The sequence below is a fragment of the Amphibalanus amphitrite genome, unplaced genomic scaffold (assembly GCF_019059575.1).
Source record: "Amphibalanus amphitrite isolate SeventyFive unplaced genomic scaffold, NRLGWU_Aamphi_draft 000248F_arrow, whole genome shotgun sequence".
In the NCBI taxonomy this organism is placed as follows: Eukaryota; Metazoa; Arthropoda; class Thecostraca; order Balanomorpha; family Balanidae; genus Amphibalanus; species Amphibalanus amphitrite.
In genome coordinates, this window is record NW_024881743.1 from 321,827 (window position 1) to 336,159 (window position 14,333).

The 14,333-nt window shown below is 49.1% G+C and overlaps 2 protein-coding genes across 2 annotated transcripts in view; one reads left to right on the forward strand and one right to left on the reverse strand.

Moving 5' to 3' along the window:
* LOC122386364 overlaps positions 1 to 2,633 on the forward strand; it is a 48,280-nt gene extending 45,647 nt beyond the window's left edge. The window contains exons 8-10 of the mRNA XM_043375516.1: positions 255 to 374; positions 663 to 987; positions 1,300 to 2,633. Of these exons, the coding sequence (XP_043231451.1) occupies positions 255 to 374; positions 663 to 987; positions 1,300 to 2,209 (1,355 nt within the window). The 3' untranslated portion in view covers positions 2,210 to 2,633. The remainder of the gene's footprint in view (positions 1 to 254; positions 375 to 662; positions 988 to 1,299) is intronic.
* Positions 2,634 to 2,787: 154 nt separating this feature from the next.
* On the reverse strand, positions 2,788 to 14,062 carry LOC122386365 (60S ribosomal protein L6-like). Its single transcript, XM_043375517.1, has 5 exons — positions 13,965 to 14,062; positions 13,586 to 13,639; positions 12,960 to 13,209; positions 4,865 to 5,058; positions 2,788 to 2,990 (listed from the first exon to the last, which is right to left on the reverse strand). Exons 2-5 carry the CDS (start codon positions 13,637 to 13,639, stop codon positions 2,829 to 2,831), a joined length of 660 nt encoding a protein of 219 aa, XP_043231452.1. The 5' UTR covers positions 13,965 to 14,062; the 3' UTR covers positions 2,788 to 2,828.
* Positions 14,063 to 14,333: the final 271 nt, after the last annotated feature.

Below are 14,333 nucleotides of genomic sequence, written 5' to 3' on the forward strand. Positions count from 1 at the left end.
GAGGTAATAAGCGTAACTCTGGATCCAGTATGCGTGATTAGCCAATCTGAGGCCTGCCATTCTGTTTTATGTTCGGCAAAGCGTGATTTTGACGAAATAACTGTTTCATCTTGACCCAGTGCTGTGGTGCTAGTAGGCAGTAGCCTCTAGTTTGCTGCCGACAGTCACGAATCCGATATTCCCATAAGTGTGTCTGACTTCATCCTGCCTCCAGCCACTACCATCTCACTGACTGGCTGTGCCATATGTTTCAGCTTTGGTGTGCCCTATGCCGGAGCGGTATGAAAACGCCCGGTATGAGCTTCTAAATGGCACCACCAGGTGGCAGGCCATGGTGCAATACGAGTGCTTGGAAGGGTTCGTTCTCAGTTCAGGTAAGAGAACACAGAATAGCACGAAACCCTACGCAACAAGTTTGTCTCATGTTTGGTTGGTATTAATTCCGTCAGCATTTGTTATTTCATCTTAAACACAGTTTCACTTGAGTATGATAGGTAACAGATGGTCGTGAAAGTCATCGAACGGCATGCACGTAGCCGAAGCCTACAGTAGCTGGCCCCTCCCCACCACCAACCCGAACGGTACATCCTCTCTGCTTTCCTCATCACGGTCCCGCCACCCCCGTCTCCAGCCATGACACGGCCCGCCCCTCCTCCCGGCAGACTCTGACGAGCCCGTGACGCAGTGTGAGGATGACGGCCGGTGGCGACCGGTGAACGTCACCTGCACGCCGCGGCCGCCGCCGCCGGTGCTTGGGCCCGGCCTGGTGGCCGCCGACGCCGACCTACAGTCCGGCGCGGGCCGCTCGGCGGATATCTCCGACAGCGGCCCGGCCACCGAGCAGCACGGCCAGCCCGTCACCCACGAGCACCACCAGGTCATGAGCAGCGGCGTGATGGCCGCCATCTTGGTGGTGGCCACGGTGGCCATAGTGGCCATGATCGTCGTGGGGATTCTGTTCACCAGGAAACGGCCAGGAGCCTGCAGGTACGGACACTCATGCACAACCTTCACCCAGTTGTGGCTGATGTGTGTTGAGGCTTCCGTGATAATTCAGAATCGGTCCTCCGTTGAGAGCATGAACCAAGGAAGGCGTAACTAATGTCGACACGCTCCATAGGGCTGTTAGAAGTGAGAAGTAAATTTTTGCTGAAGCAATATCGAAGTACCAGTAGCAATAGGTATGCGGCCAGCCACGATGTTGATCATTATACATAGTTCGCAACTCCCTAGCATAGTGTTCCCTCTCCAGTGCCGAGCCCGCCGTATCTGACCACTGGACGGTGTCTTTCCCGGCAGTGTTTGGAGGCGGGAGAAGCGGCCGGAGCCGACCGTCGCCGTGCTGCCGCCCACCGACATCAAGACGTACGACCAGGTGTACGAGCCCAACTACCAGAACGTGCTGGGCGGCGCGCCGACCACCACGCTGTCGACGTTCCGCGCGCCGCCCACGTCCCAGCGCTCGTCGGGCGAGGCGGAGCGGCCGCTCGGCCGGCCCGTCGAGCCGCCCTACGAGACGCTCAAGGCACGCCTGGCTGCCGAGGCCGCCGCCGCCGCCGAGGACGACCCCTACGAGCCGGTGGCCGGCGGCCGGCTGTACGACGCCGTGTCGGCCGAGGGCGGCGGCGACTCGGGACCGTACGCGTCGCTCGCCAGCCGCGACCCCGACTACGAGACGCTGCGGGCGCTGCGCGGCGAGGAGGGCGACTACGACCTGGTGCCGGCCGGCGCCGCCGACTCCGGCTGCCCAGAGTACGACCAGGTGCCCGTCAACACGTACGAGAACTGCCGATTCGTGGCCGGCACCGGCGCCCACGAGGTGCCCGACCTACTCAAGGGCGCACCACCCAGCCGCGACCACGACATCCCGCCGGAGATTCTCGCACTGTACGCCAAGGTGATCAAGTCCAAGAAGAGGAACCGTGACGAGACGACCGAGCCGCCGGTGCCGACTCCGGCTCCGGACTCGGCGTGCCCCTCGTCCCCCGGCTCCAGCGCCGCCTCCTCCTACACCAAGAACCTGATACAGAAGTTCAACCGACTGGCGGGCGCCGATGAGCTGGAGTCGCCGACACGGCCGGCGGCCGCAGAGGACAGGGTCCAGTGTTCATTGCCTGGCGTGGCCGACACGGGTGTTCACAGACTGAGTGTGGAGTCGGCCGGCTTTACCGCCGTCCGACCGCTGCCGCCCGTGCCTCCGGAACGCTAGCCCGCGGACGCCACAGGGCGACGGTGGCGCCCCTATAGTCAGTGACGGCTGTGTACCCGGCGGCCAACGAGCGCCCCAGCCAGCGGGGCGACCACGGCGGAATGGTCCGGCCTCTCAGGGCCCCGTGTGAGTGCGTTCGTGACTCGCTCAGGCGGCTAGCCATCGAGAGACATTCGCCACCCGGTTAACGAGCCCCTCGCAATGTGGCAATGACCCGCGTGACCGGTTCAGTGCAGGGGGAATTTGACAGTGTTTGTATCGTGTGTTCAGTATTGCGTTATTGTCTGTGGGAAGTTGGAACCGAAGCCATTTCCAGGGTAAACGTGGCACCCGGTCCCATCAAATGTGTATCGTGTGAGCAATTCGTATGCGCGTGTGCTAGGGTAGTTAGCTGATGTGAATGGCAATACAAGGTGTATTCTTAGTGATGGGGTCTCCAAACAAACTCGTATGCACTAATCGCATAATCCCCGATCCCTCAAGCTCTCGGCCGCATGCCTCTTCTCCCAGCGTCCCCCACGACCACCTCATCCCGCTCCCTTTACCGTGTTTCATCCGTCCAGAAATACTCGGTCCGCTGACGCAGCGCATATTTGTATTGATGGTCGGGTGGAACAGCCTAGAACTTGAGTTTGTGCGGCACCATACCGCGCGTCAGCTCGAACGGCTTGTTGAGGTAGGCGCAGATGAGCGCCTTCTCCTTGTTGGCGCTGATGGCGTTGACAATCTGACTGTCGACGGCCACCTGGGTCTGTTTGCGCTCCTCGGTCAGCTCGTACTTCTGTGGACGGACGAGGGGGGTGGGGGCGTCAACCATCAGCGGGTAGGAGCAGCGGGGTCCCACCCCGAACACACGTACGCCAGACAGTCATGGCGAGTGGTGGGACACAATGGAGTTGCAAACAGTTAGACAACACTAGCACCATCAGACAGGCAATGTTCCGGTTGTGGAGGCCAAGAAGTCTGGTTGACATTCTGGTACTATGTCGCGGAGTGCTCTGGGGCTGGTCCGTGGTGCGGGCAGCTGCCAGCCCGCAGAACGCGGGCCGGCCGAGGCCACGCCAAGTCACCGTAACTGGGCACCACAGTCCCGCCCACAATAGAAACATCACAGCTTTGCCGATTAAAGAGAGATAATAACCTAGCACAAATACACATCCGAGTCTTAAAAATCAAACCGATTACAGCCAGAGTCCTCCCCATAAAGCTGGTAAATAAATAAATATATATATATATATATATATATATATATATATATATATATATATATAAAACATTGAACTTAGGCTTATTCAACTTTCTGGTAATGCATCTGGTTTTGCCCTTTCCCACATCCAGATATACAGTGACGAGTCCGTCGGATCCAGCCCAACAACGCCAGAATGGGGGGGGGGGGGGATGGATGTGTGCGTGCGGGCAACGATATGAAATACATGATAAGTTTCTTGGACACAGTTTTGTGCAAATCGCAGGGATGGTCCTGAAACTCATAATTAACACCGCATCACAGTCACAAAAAAAGAAAGTCTTCACTTCATTTTGGCTAGGAACACTCCAGGCATTACAAGCATAATACGTCTCGTACACTGTACAGCAGGGATTGGCAACCTACGGCCCACGGACCGGATCCGGCCCGCGACCATTTGACGTCGGGCCCGCGGCTGGTATCAGCAACTAGCATTGTGTTCCGACCCGCCCGGTTCCTTCAGAAATGGACTTTTTCCGTACAAAAGTGACTAAAGCGTGCGTTGGCACAATAGTTCTTCCTTCATACATTTCACTAGCTTATAAGCGCCATTTTCAAATGCTACTGACTAGTTCTAGACAAAACATACAAAAGTAAGCTTTGGTCAAGAGCTTTTTTTCTAAACGAAACCTGGCTACGTGCATTTGACGGTCACATGCACGCTGTCTGCGCGTTTAATTTATATCTCCGCCGGAAAAAGCAGCTGCAGGCTTTGCACTGAGGCCAAGCTGAACGCTGCGGGATAACTTGCCTCTCTCCACCGCTACAGGATAGGACCATGAGGCTCCGTGATTAGCGACATTGTCGCCAGTCAGTGAGATAATTGAGTTCATGAAAATGCGCGCCCCTTGTTTTCATTTTTGCTCTTGCCTGCCGGCAAAATTTTCAGTACCTTGGTACTCGAAAAAAAAGATTTTAGAGGCATGCTGATCTCTTATCAGATTATGGAGAATGGGCAAAAACATTCCTTCTAATTACAAACTTGCTTTTTCCTCTACCAGTCTGTCTAAACTTTGGACTCTAAATTCTGCCATAGAGCCGGAATTGCGCAATCAGAGGGTAGAGGCAGGGTCAACGCAACAAGCTTCGCTTAGGGTACTGTCCTTGTGAATCCCTCCATTCAAAAGGTTCGAACTAAACTTATTTTTAAAAAATCCCAAATATTGCGTAAGAATGTAGCAAAGTGCAACCATGCTGTGCGCCGGCCCGCCGGCTGCTTCCGAATCGCTATCTGGCCCGCAACCCAAAAAGGGTTGCCGATCCCTGCTGTGTAGCATGACGTAAATAGGTATCGATTCAAGATACTCCTCAGTTCAGCGTGCCACGACTCAAATAGTTAGCCCCGGCAAATAATGCCTGTGTGAAAGCCTTTGCAGAGTTTGGCAAGTGCACCTGCTCACAACACATACCTGCTTGGTCTCCTCGAAGATATCACCATCCTTGGTGCGCTTCGCGGAGCTCTTGGGCGCCTTCTTCTTGCTGAAGTACTTGTCATCCAGATTGGCAGGCACCTTGACGTTGGAGATGTCGATCTTGAGCGAGGTAGTGACCATCAGGTGCTGCGGCACGCGCCTCAGAGGGCAGCCGTTCAGCTTGTACGGGCCTGGAGATGAAAATGAGAAAAACGGCACTTGTGAGTAAAGCAACCTTTAGCCTTTTCCAAAAGTAAAATGAAAAATCAAATATAAAATAAGCAAACAACGCTAAGCACTGTAAGACGAGGAACATGTTCCGGTTGTGGAGGCCAAGAAGTCTGGTTGACATTCTGGTACTATGTCGCGGAGTACTCTAGGGCTGGTCCGTGGTGCGGGCAGCTGCCAGCCCGCAGAACGCGGGCCGGCCGAGGCCACGCCAAGTCACCGTAACTGGGCACCACAGTCCCGCCCACCAAGGAAAAACATCACAGGTCGACAAAGTACACACTAATTGGAAATATCAGGGCAGCAATCCAAACCGATTGAGGCATCACAAACACCAAAAGAGGCAGTATGACCTCGCATAGGGGCACCATAACCTCTGAAAATGGCGTCACAATCCCAACATCGCAACTAACGGTTAGGGGCGTACCAGAGAAACACGTTACTGTGTTGCTTGGGAAGAGGGTGAAAATCTTAACACTTTTGAGTCAGACTGGAGGAAACGGAAAAGCAAAGAAGGTATTTTTACTAACAAGGCCAGAGGGAATTACTGAATGTAAAGCCTGGTGTCATGGTGACAGATGTGTGTCGAAAGTCAGGTTAAGCGACTGTATGATAATGCTCTTGTGTTTTTTTTTGTTTTTTTTTTTGTTTACGAATTCTTCAACGAAGTGAAGCGATGCAATGCGATTTATGAAAAGTGTTTATCCCGAATGTCTGCGCCACTTCAAGTTGAAGTGGCATTTTTTGAATTTTCAAGTTTTCTTTTGACATGTTAAGTTTGTTTTCAAGATTTTTATCCTAGGCTGACAAAGGAAGCTGTAGTGCTTTCAAAACCTCTCAACAAAAACTGCATCTACTATATAGACTTTTACACAATACTTTCACACAGTTATTGATGCCTGTACATTCAGCCACTTTAAATAGGTGTCATGCATCTATTGAGGTGTAAAAAGCACTAATGAAAACAGCACCATTAACCAACTGGGCTACCTACACCTGATTTTTAACGAACAATGTGGAATGCCAAAGCTACTCAACATTATCTATCTGCCTGTACAATGTACATTTAACAGCACTATGACTACACCCACCCACTGTATTCACTGTGAATTGAGCTCAACATATTATATATTATCAAAGAATGTGCATTACTTCAATCACAAATCCACCATATCAATCACTGAAGTCTTCCAGAGACATCATTAATCTGGATGGGAGGGAGGAGCCATTATGCTTAGCACCAAATATTGCAACCACTCCGCCTTCCTGCAATTGTCATACTGACAATTTTTCTACCTGAGTGCAGTGTAGCAAAATGTATTGATTTAGGTGGGAAATGACATCCAAATAGAAATCATTGTGCATTCTCATTTCTTATTTTTAAAAGCATTTTCCACACCCAATTTTACTGAGGAAAAGCATTTGCATTGATGATTGTTTTGCACCATACACTCAACCATATTTGTCATACACTCAACCACATTTGTACACAAATTTATGCCACTAATCCATTTTTCACTCTTGTTGGGCCTTATCTGACTTGCAATTTTTCACTCTTATCTTCCTTTTAGGAAAGGAATTTCCCCTAACAATCAGGCCAAAATGTTATCTAGGAACACTGTCAAAGTAAATGTAACATGGGTATCAGCTGCTAACATGCTCTCAGTAAAAACAACAAGTCATGCATCCTTAAGTAGTGGCAGTATCCAATATCCATGACTGGCAATAACATACTATGCCAAATAGCCAAATGTGAATGCCTATACCCAATGCCCATAGGATATATACTATATAGACTATTCAAAACTAGAAGTTCTTCCCTTTATGATCAAGCAGCTAAAACTTGGTACACCTACCATAGCTAAGACTGTTTGTATCACACACAAAGGAGGCACAAATGAAAAATATTCAGAATATTTTCAATGTCACACATAATTTTCACAATGTCACTGTAAGTGCAGACGGCTCCTTCCAATCCATTCCCTTCTGTTCTATCTCTCATCCCATGTCCAACATGTCCATTTGTACACAAATTTATGCCACTAATCCATTTTTCACTCTTGTTGGGCCTTATCTGACTTGCAATTTTTCACTCTTATCTTCCTTTTAGGAAAGGAATTTCCCCTAACAATCAGGCCAAAATGTTATCTAGGAACACTGTCAAAGTAAATGTAACATGGGTATCAGCTGCTAACATGCTCTCAGTAAAAACAACAAGGCGTTCTTTGCCAAGGCGTTCGATTCTGTGCCTCATCATCGACTAATCCACAAGCTCCAAGCGTACGGCATCAAAGGCAAACTTTTGGACTGGATCAGGGCCTTTTTGCTCGATCGCCGACAAAGGGTCGTGATCCAAGGCACAAGATCGAGATGGACGAGTGTCCTCAGCGGGATACCACAGGGCTCAGTCCTTGGGCCAGTTCTCTTCACGATCTTTATTTATTTATTTATTTATTTATTTATTAAACACATCGCCAACGGGAAATCCCAATTACAGGCAAAGTCATCAAGTTAAAATACATGATAAAATAATCATTCTAAAAGCAATTGTAAAAATAAACTAATAAAATAAATACGTTGATGAACGAGACACAAACACTGATCACAAGACTATCTAAAGTGAAAATACATGTGCAAGTACGTGAGTGCGAAATGTATACAGAGAATCATCAAAAATGTCTGCCAGCGGACGTTGCAACAAAAACTCGTTCACAAACCTCGGCAGTCTCACAAACAGTCCGCTTCTGATTGTGTCTACTCTGGCAAAAGACACATGAAATAAGATCTGCTGCCGGGTAGTACGCACAGGTACCTCGAGAGAGAAGGATCGTAACAGAAAAGACGAACTGATCCTACCAGTCATCACACTGCGCAAGAACATTATATCGTGTTGTACTCTGCGTGCAGCCAAAGAACAGATGTTAAAATGTTTGAGTAACTCAGAGTACGACAGCGAAGCTGACTGCTTCTTTGAATGGGCGTTCAACCAAATAAGAAACTTGTGTTGGATTCGTTCGATGCGGTCCTTGTGTATGGCGGCCGCCCCTCCCCATATGATGCTGCAATACTCCAACACGGAACGAACGTGAGCAAAATAAGACGTAAGAACAGCCGATGATTTAAAGTAACCTCTCGGATTAGCCACTTGAAATGAACGAATTAAAATTCCGAGCGCCCTATTGGCTTTCCCGACAGTGTGATGCACTTGAGGTCCAAATGTAAGTTTCGTATCTAGCATGACACCTAGATCTCTAATTGTGTCCACATGTTCCAATGCTGCCTGATCAATGAAGTATGTTGCTTCTACCGGTTTTGTCTTGAGCGTCATAGTAAACGCCTTACACTTCGCAGGGTTAAGCTTTAATTTCCACATGTGGGCCCAGCGGCACACACCTTCGAGGTCTCTTTGAAGTAGGCTCACATCCTCCAAACAGGCGATTTCCCGGTAAATCTTTACATCGTCAGCGAACATCAAACATCGAGAAGATGTGATTTTGGAAGGGAGATCATTAATGTAAAGCACGAAAAGAAGGGGGGATAGCAACCCACCTTCTGGTGTCCCGGATGTCACCGAACACCACTCAGAACACTTGCCATTGACCAGCACTCGCTGCCGCCTGTTGTCTAGATACGATGCAAACCATAACAAAGCTTTTCCAGAAAGATGAAATGAATTTTGGAGCTTATGAATCAAAAGAGAGTGGTCGACACTTTGGAAGGCAGCAGTAAAATCGGTGTAAACACAATCTGTTTGTAATCCTCGAGAGACAGCATCCCATGATGTGTTTAAAAGAGTCGCCAGATTGGTGGCACAAGAGCGGCCAGTTATAAAACCGTGCTGTGATGATGATAGAGCGGGAGCAACATGAAGCAACAAAGATGTATAAGCCACCCTCTCAAGGACCTTTGCGAACAACGGGATGAGGGACACTGACCTATAGTTTTTGGGATCCTTTGCATTGCCTTTTTTAAAAATCGGAACCACGCTTGCTTCTTTCCACCGCTATGGAAAGATCCCCTGCCTCAGAGACAGTGAACACAGTTTCCACAGTGGAACACTCAGTTCTTCGCTGCACTCGCGAATAATACGGGCGCTAATGCCATCTGGGCCACAAGCCTTATGTACCGGAATGCTGTCTAAAATGCTGTGCACTGTCTTAACATCACATATTATGTAATTAAGCATTGGCAAATCACATGACACGACTTCAGGATATACAGAGGCACTGGGTTTGACAAATTTATTAGCAAAACTACGATTCAGAGCACTCGCCTTTTCCATGTCGTCGACTAGTTCTGCACCGTTTTCGTTCACCAGCGATCCCAGTCCCCTCCTGCCGCCTTTAACAGTTTTCAAGAATGACCAAAAGCGCTTGGGATTTGTCTTAAAATCATTCACCAAACCCTGAATATAATCTCTGTATCTAACGTCTGACATGTCCTTGAAATGACTTCTCTTCTCTCTGAAATCTGCGACAGCTTCAGGACTATCGGTACGTTTCATGCGCCTAAAAGCAGTCTCTTTTGCACGTAAAGCACTCCTAAGCTCCCGATCAAACCAGGGTGGGAACTTCCGCCTAATATTAACTATTGGTACATTATCAGCAATGGCCGCGTTTAGAAAACTGTAGAATAGGTCGACCGCGTCATCAACTTGCATATCATCTAACATTGACCATGGTAACAGTTGCAATGATCGCCTGAGCCCGTCAAAGTCAGCGCGTTTGTAGTTAAACGCTCTGGTCCTGCTGACCAACGGCATGGAATAAGCCAACAGTTTCACTACGCACACAATCTCTGAATGATCTGACTCAAATACTCCCCTTCGCACACTTGTCTCTACATATGACATGTTGGACAGCACTAGGTCTAGAGTTTTGTCACCACGAGTAGGATGGCCGACGTGCTGACTCAGTCCCGCGGCCATGCAGTTATCCAGGAACTCGGCGGTGCGCCTGCCGGGCCGCGAGACCGTCGCCCGAGCCGGTCCCGGCGCCCCGGCCGGCTCAGCCCACACGATATCCGGCAGGTTAAAGTCACCAACGGCCACGAATCGGTGGTGCGGATGTCTAGCGGTCGCCGCCTGCAGGGCAGCCATCGTCCTGTCCAAAACTCCCCCGTCAGGCACCGGCTTGCAGTAGCAGATTGCAATCATCAGCGGTGGGACCGTCCTCAACTCCAACACCAGCGCTTCAGTGCCGTCAGTTTCTAGGTCCCTCCGTCTGGTGGGATGAAGATTGGCACGGACGGCACAAGCTACTCCTCCTCCGTGGGTGGGACGGTCTCTCCGAAACCACATGTGACCCTGTAACCCAATCTGCAATTCTGAATCCATGATTGTATCGTTCAACCATGTCTCCGTCATGGCTATCACATCATATGCTTCTAGTTCCACAGCATGAGAGCGAAGCGTGTGCAACTTATTGCGAAGACTCCGAACGTTTTGCGATATTATTGAGATGGATCGGTTTCCTCTTAGGTGTATCCATGGGATGCGTAGTCGCGCCGTCCGGTCCGGGATTCAGCTCCACATCACCAGAAAGGACCAGGCGCGTCAAGTTCCACGTTGAAACCGCCTTGGTATCGTGCTGAATCTTGCCGTGCAAATACTTGGGAGACCTGCCGCCGCACGGTGCGGCCCTTGGAACGGGCGGGACCCACAGCTCTCTGACTGGCGGCGTGTGTCCGTCCAAACGGATTGACTGCAGCAAAAACAACAGCAGTACCGCCGCCGCGGCAGAGCGCCCGGTGGACATCGGGACTCGAACCCGTGATCTTCGCTCAGAGCGGTTACCTCTCTCAGCTCCCATCGCGCCAATCCACTCGGCCACCCGCCGCTGCGGGGAGGACGAATTAGAGCGCGGGTCGGTTTGGCCACCGAGCCTCTCGACACCGGGATCCCAAGACATGGCCGCCACGGGGACATCCTCATCCACACCCGACTCTAAAATCATGCAGTCGGGCGTGTACACTGTCCAGGCGAGACTCACAGTAGCTCACTGCATCCGCATCATCTCTGGATCAAGATGGATGCTGAACACACCGCCCCAAGAGACTATGGCCCAAGAAAAATCGAATAATGGCGGGAGCGTCACACGCACACGACTTCCTGGCGCGACCGCAGCGCCCTCATCTCTTCGTAAACGACATCTCTTCGTCAATCTTCGTAAACGACATGCCCCTGGAAGTCTCCAGCCACATAAAGCTCTTCGCCGATGACACGAAGATTTACCGCCGGATGATGGTCAATCAGGATGACGTTGGCCTGCAAGCCGACATTGACGCGCTTGGTGAGTGGTCCCGAAAGTGGATGCTTCCTCTCAATGTCGCGAAATGCAAGGTAATGCACATTGGGCACCAAAATCCAAACCTGACCTACACCCTGCACGGTACCCCGATTGAAGAAACCGACGAGGAAAAGGACCTTGGAATCGTCATCGACAGTGACCTGAACTTTAAGAAACAGGCATCAGTGGCTGTATCAAAAGCTCGTCAAATCCTGGCTGTATTGAGACGCTCTTTTGCAAACATCAACGAGACAACACTACCTCTGCTCTTCAATGCTATGGTCAGGCCGCTGCTGGAATACGGGAACACGATATGGGGACCTTTTAGCAAAGGCAACCAGAAGAGACTGGAACGAGTTCAGCGTCGTGCGACAAAAATGGTCCACTCCGTGAGCCACCTGACATATCCTGAACGACTACGTAGCCTCGGAATGCCGTCACTGTACTGTCGCCGACGCCGAGGTGATATGATCACCGTGTACCAGCTGCTGCACGGAGGCATGGCGCTGACACCGGAGGAGTTTCTGATACGGAACGAGTCTGACCGGACAAGAGGACACCGCTGGAAACTGGACAAGCCACGAGCTAGGAAGCTTGTGCGCAGAAACGCCTTCAGCACCAGAATAGTCAACGATTGGAACTCACTCCCAGACTCCGTGGTGTCAGCGACATCGGTGAACCAATTCAAGGCGCGGCTGGACAATCACTGGAAGAACAAGATGTACGACATCCCCTTCCCCTAAGAGTCCAGAATGTACATCCTCACGAGCTCGATGAGAGCGGGATCCTCAGGCCAAGTGGCCTTCTTTAACCCGAACACCTTGAAGGTAAGGTAAGGTATGTCCAGCTCGTGGCGACCTCTACATTGTAGCCACGAGCTGTTGGTTGGTTCTGGTTGCTAGTTTACTTTCTAGATGGCGCTGCTAGTAACGTTGTGGATAGTGGTGAACGGTGTAGAGTGAATTTTCGGACATGTTTTCATTCGGTCATCTCTAAGTCGCTGATGTGTCAAGAAGGATGAGAGGGACACGTGAGAGAGCATTGTTATTTCGCATTCTCGTAGTTGGAAAGGAAACAGATCTCGGTAAGCATTATGTTTATCATTTTGCATGTATAATTATACCGTCGGCGTGCCTTAGATGAGCCAGATGAATGTTAAACATGTCAAAGGCCGTGCTGAAATACCATAATTATTTTTGTGGCGTATATGGCGCACTTGCCAGATATTATTGTGAAGTGGAAATTAGTTGAATCTGTTATTATGCGAAAACATATGATATATTCGTTGTGGTGGGGGCGCTACTGGCTCGTTGTTGGTTGAGGCGAGCCACTGATTGTTTTTGTTTGTGTGTTCGGTACCGATACAAAGCGTCTGACCACCGAGTGAAGCTGAGACAAATACATCACCGATGGCGGACCGGTCATGAGACTGTTATACACTGAAGGAGGAGGTTACGAGGACGTGGGGCATCAATAGTCACAGAAATAAAACCATTGCAGCTGGTGAACTGAACTTAATCTCCAACCCTCAATAAAATGGTATTTAGCTTAGCTGCATCACCAGAAAAGAAACTTACCAGTAACCAGGCAAGTTCCACTGGGCAGCTGCTTCAGGAAGACCACACGCTTGCCCTTGTGGGTGCCAGCCAGGATGATGCACACAGAGCCAGGGGTGAGGTTCTTCTTCAGCTTCAGCTGCCTGGGCTTCCTCGTCCTCAGGGCCGGCCTCACCCGCTTAGCCTCAGTGTTGAGAGCATAGGCCTTCTTGGGGAGGACTGGGAGCTTCCTCACCTTGCCATTCTTGAGCTTGATCTCCCTCAATTTCACCTGGAAATGTTTTTTATTCTTAGAAATTTAGTCTGGATGGATTATCTGGTGAATTTGAGGTCTGGTGCTCTGATAAGTTTTACCTACTTGTTTGATACAAAAACACAAACTACCTACAAGGCACCAATCCCTCCTTGCCCATGCCTGACCACCATTCATTTTCTTTTGTCTTGTTTAACTCATCGTATGTAAATGACCCCAATCTCTAGCTCATAGTGAGAAAAACAGTAATTTGCCAAATATAGCCATCTTGGGAAAGAACACCATTAGGTACAGCCTGTGAAGTCACACAACACCTAAATAACACCAGTATTTTTACACCAAGGTATAACAAAAGTAAATGCACTAGCAAGATATTAAGTGTTATCATACTTACCCCACTTTTACTGAATTTGTGGGAGCCACTGCTTGCCACCGCCTTGGACGGCATCTGTGAAAAACAAGGCATCTGTGATTACCAGAACTTTTCAAGCAGAGGGGGGAAAGTTGTTTAAATAATGAAAAAAGTGAGGACATTATTATGGTAACTGGTAAAAAGTAAAATATTTTCCTATCGTTACGTTGCGGCAAATACTGCGAGCAAAAGACAAACAGTTTTATCAATTTTCTGATTACATTGAAGAAGGAACCACAAGCACGATGACAGCATGCTTATGAGCTAACTGGGACAGAATGCTACTCTAAATCAACACAACTAATATCACTTGGTCATGAAAAGGCATAAAATTCGTGCAAATTGATTGCAGGCTACGAACCTTGTTTACTTGCTAGCGGAAAGGACGGTTGCCATGTGCGAAAATAAGAAATATTTTTTTCTTTCAAACAATCTGACAAAATGTGTTAGAGTTCTTTTGAAGCATCGAAATACAAAACTTATAAATTTTTGTAACAGAATTTAATATTGACTCGGTTTTCCGTAACTTATATAAAAGATAAATAAATCAATCTGATAGTGAATCGATAATCGGTTGCTTGTTTTTTACTAAGATAGACGGTAAAACAAAAGTTGCGATGTGTAATAAGCGAGCTATTTGAAGTTTAATTTTATTTTGAAGATTCTAAAGGGAGAGTTGACTGATATTTCCAATAAATAATAATCGGTTGAATCTTAACAATGTTTTACT

Excerpts from the sequence above, each read along its gene's own strand:
- LOC122386365 (XM_043375517.1), bottom strand. The coding sequence starts at position 13,639 with ATGCCGTCCAAGGCGGTGGCAAGCAGTGGCTCCCACAAATTCAGTAAA. Across the intron at positions 13,210-13,585 it reads ACAAATTCAGTAAAAGTGGG|GTGAAATTGAGGGAGATCAA; the intron begins GTAAGTATGATA and ends AAACATTTCCAG. Across the intron at positions 2,991-4,864 it reads TCTTCGAGGAGACCAAGCAG|AAGTACGAGCTGACCGAGGA; the intron begins GTATGTGTTGTG and ends GTCCGTCCACAG.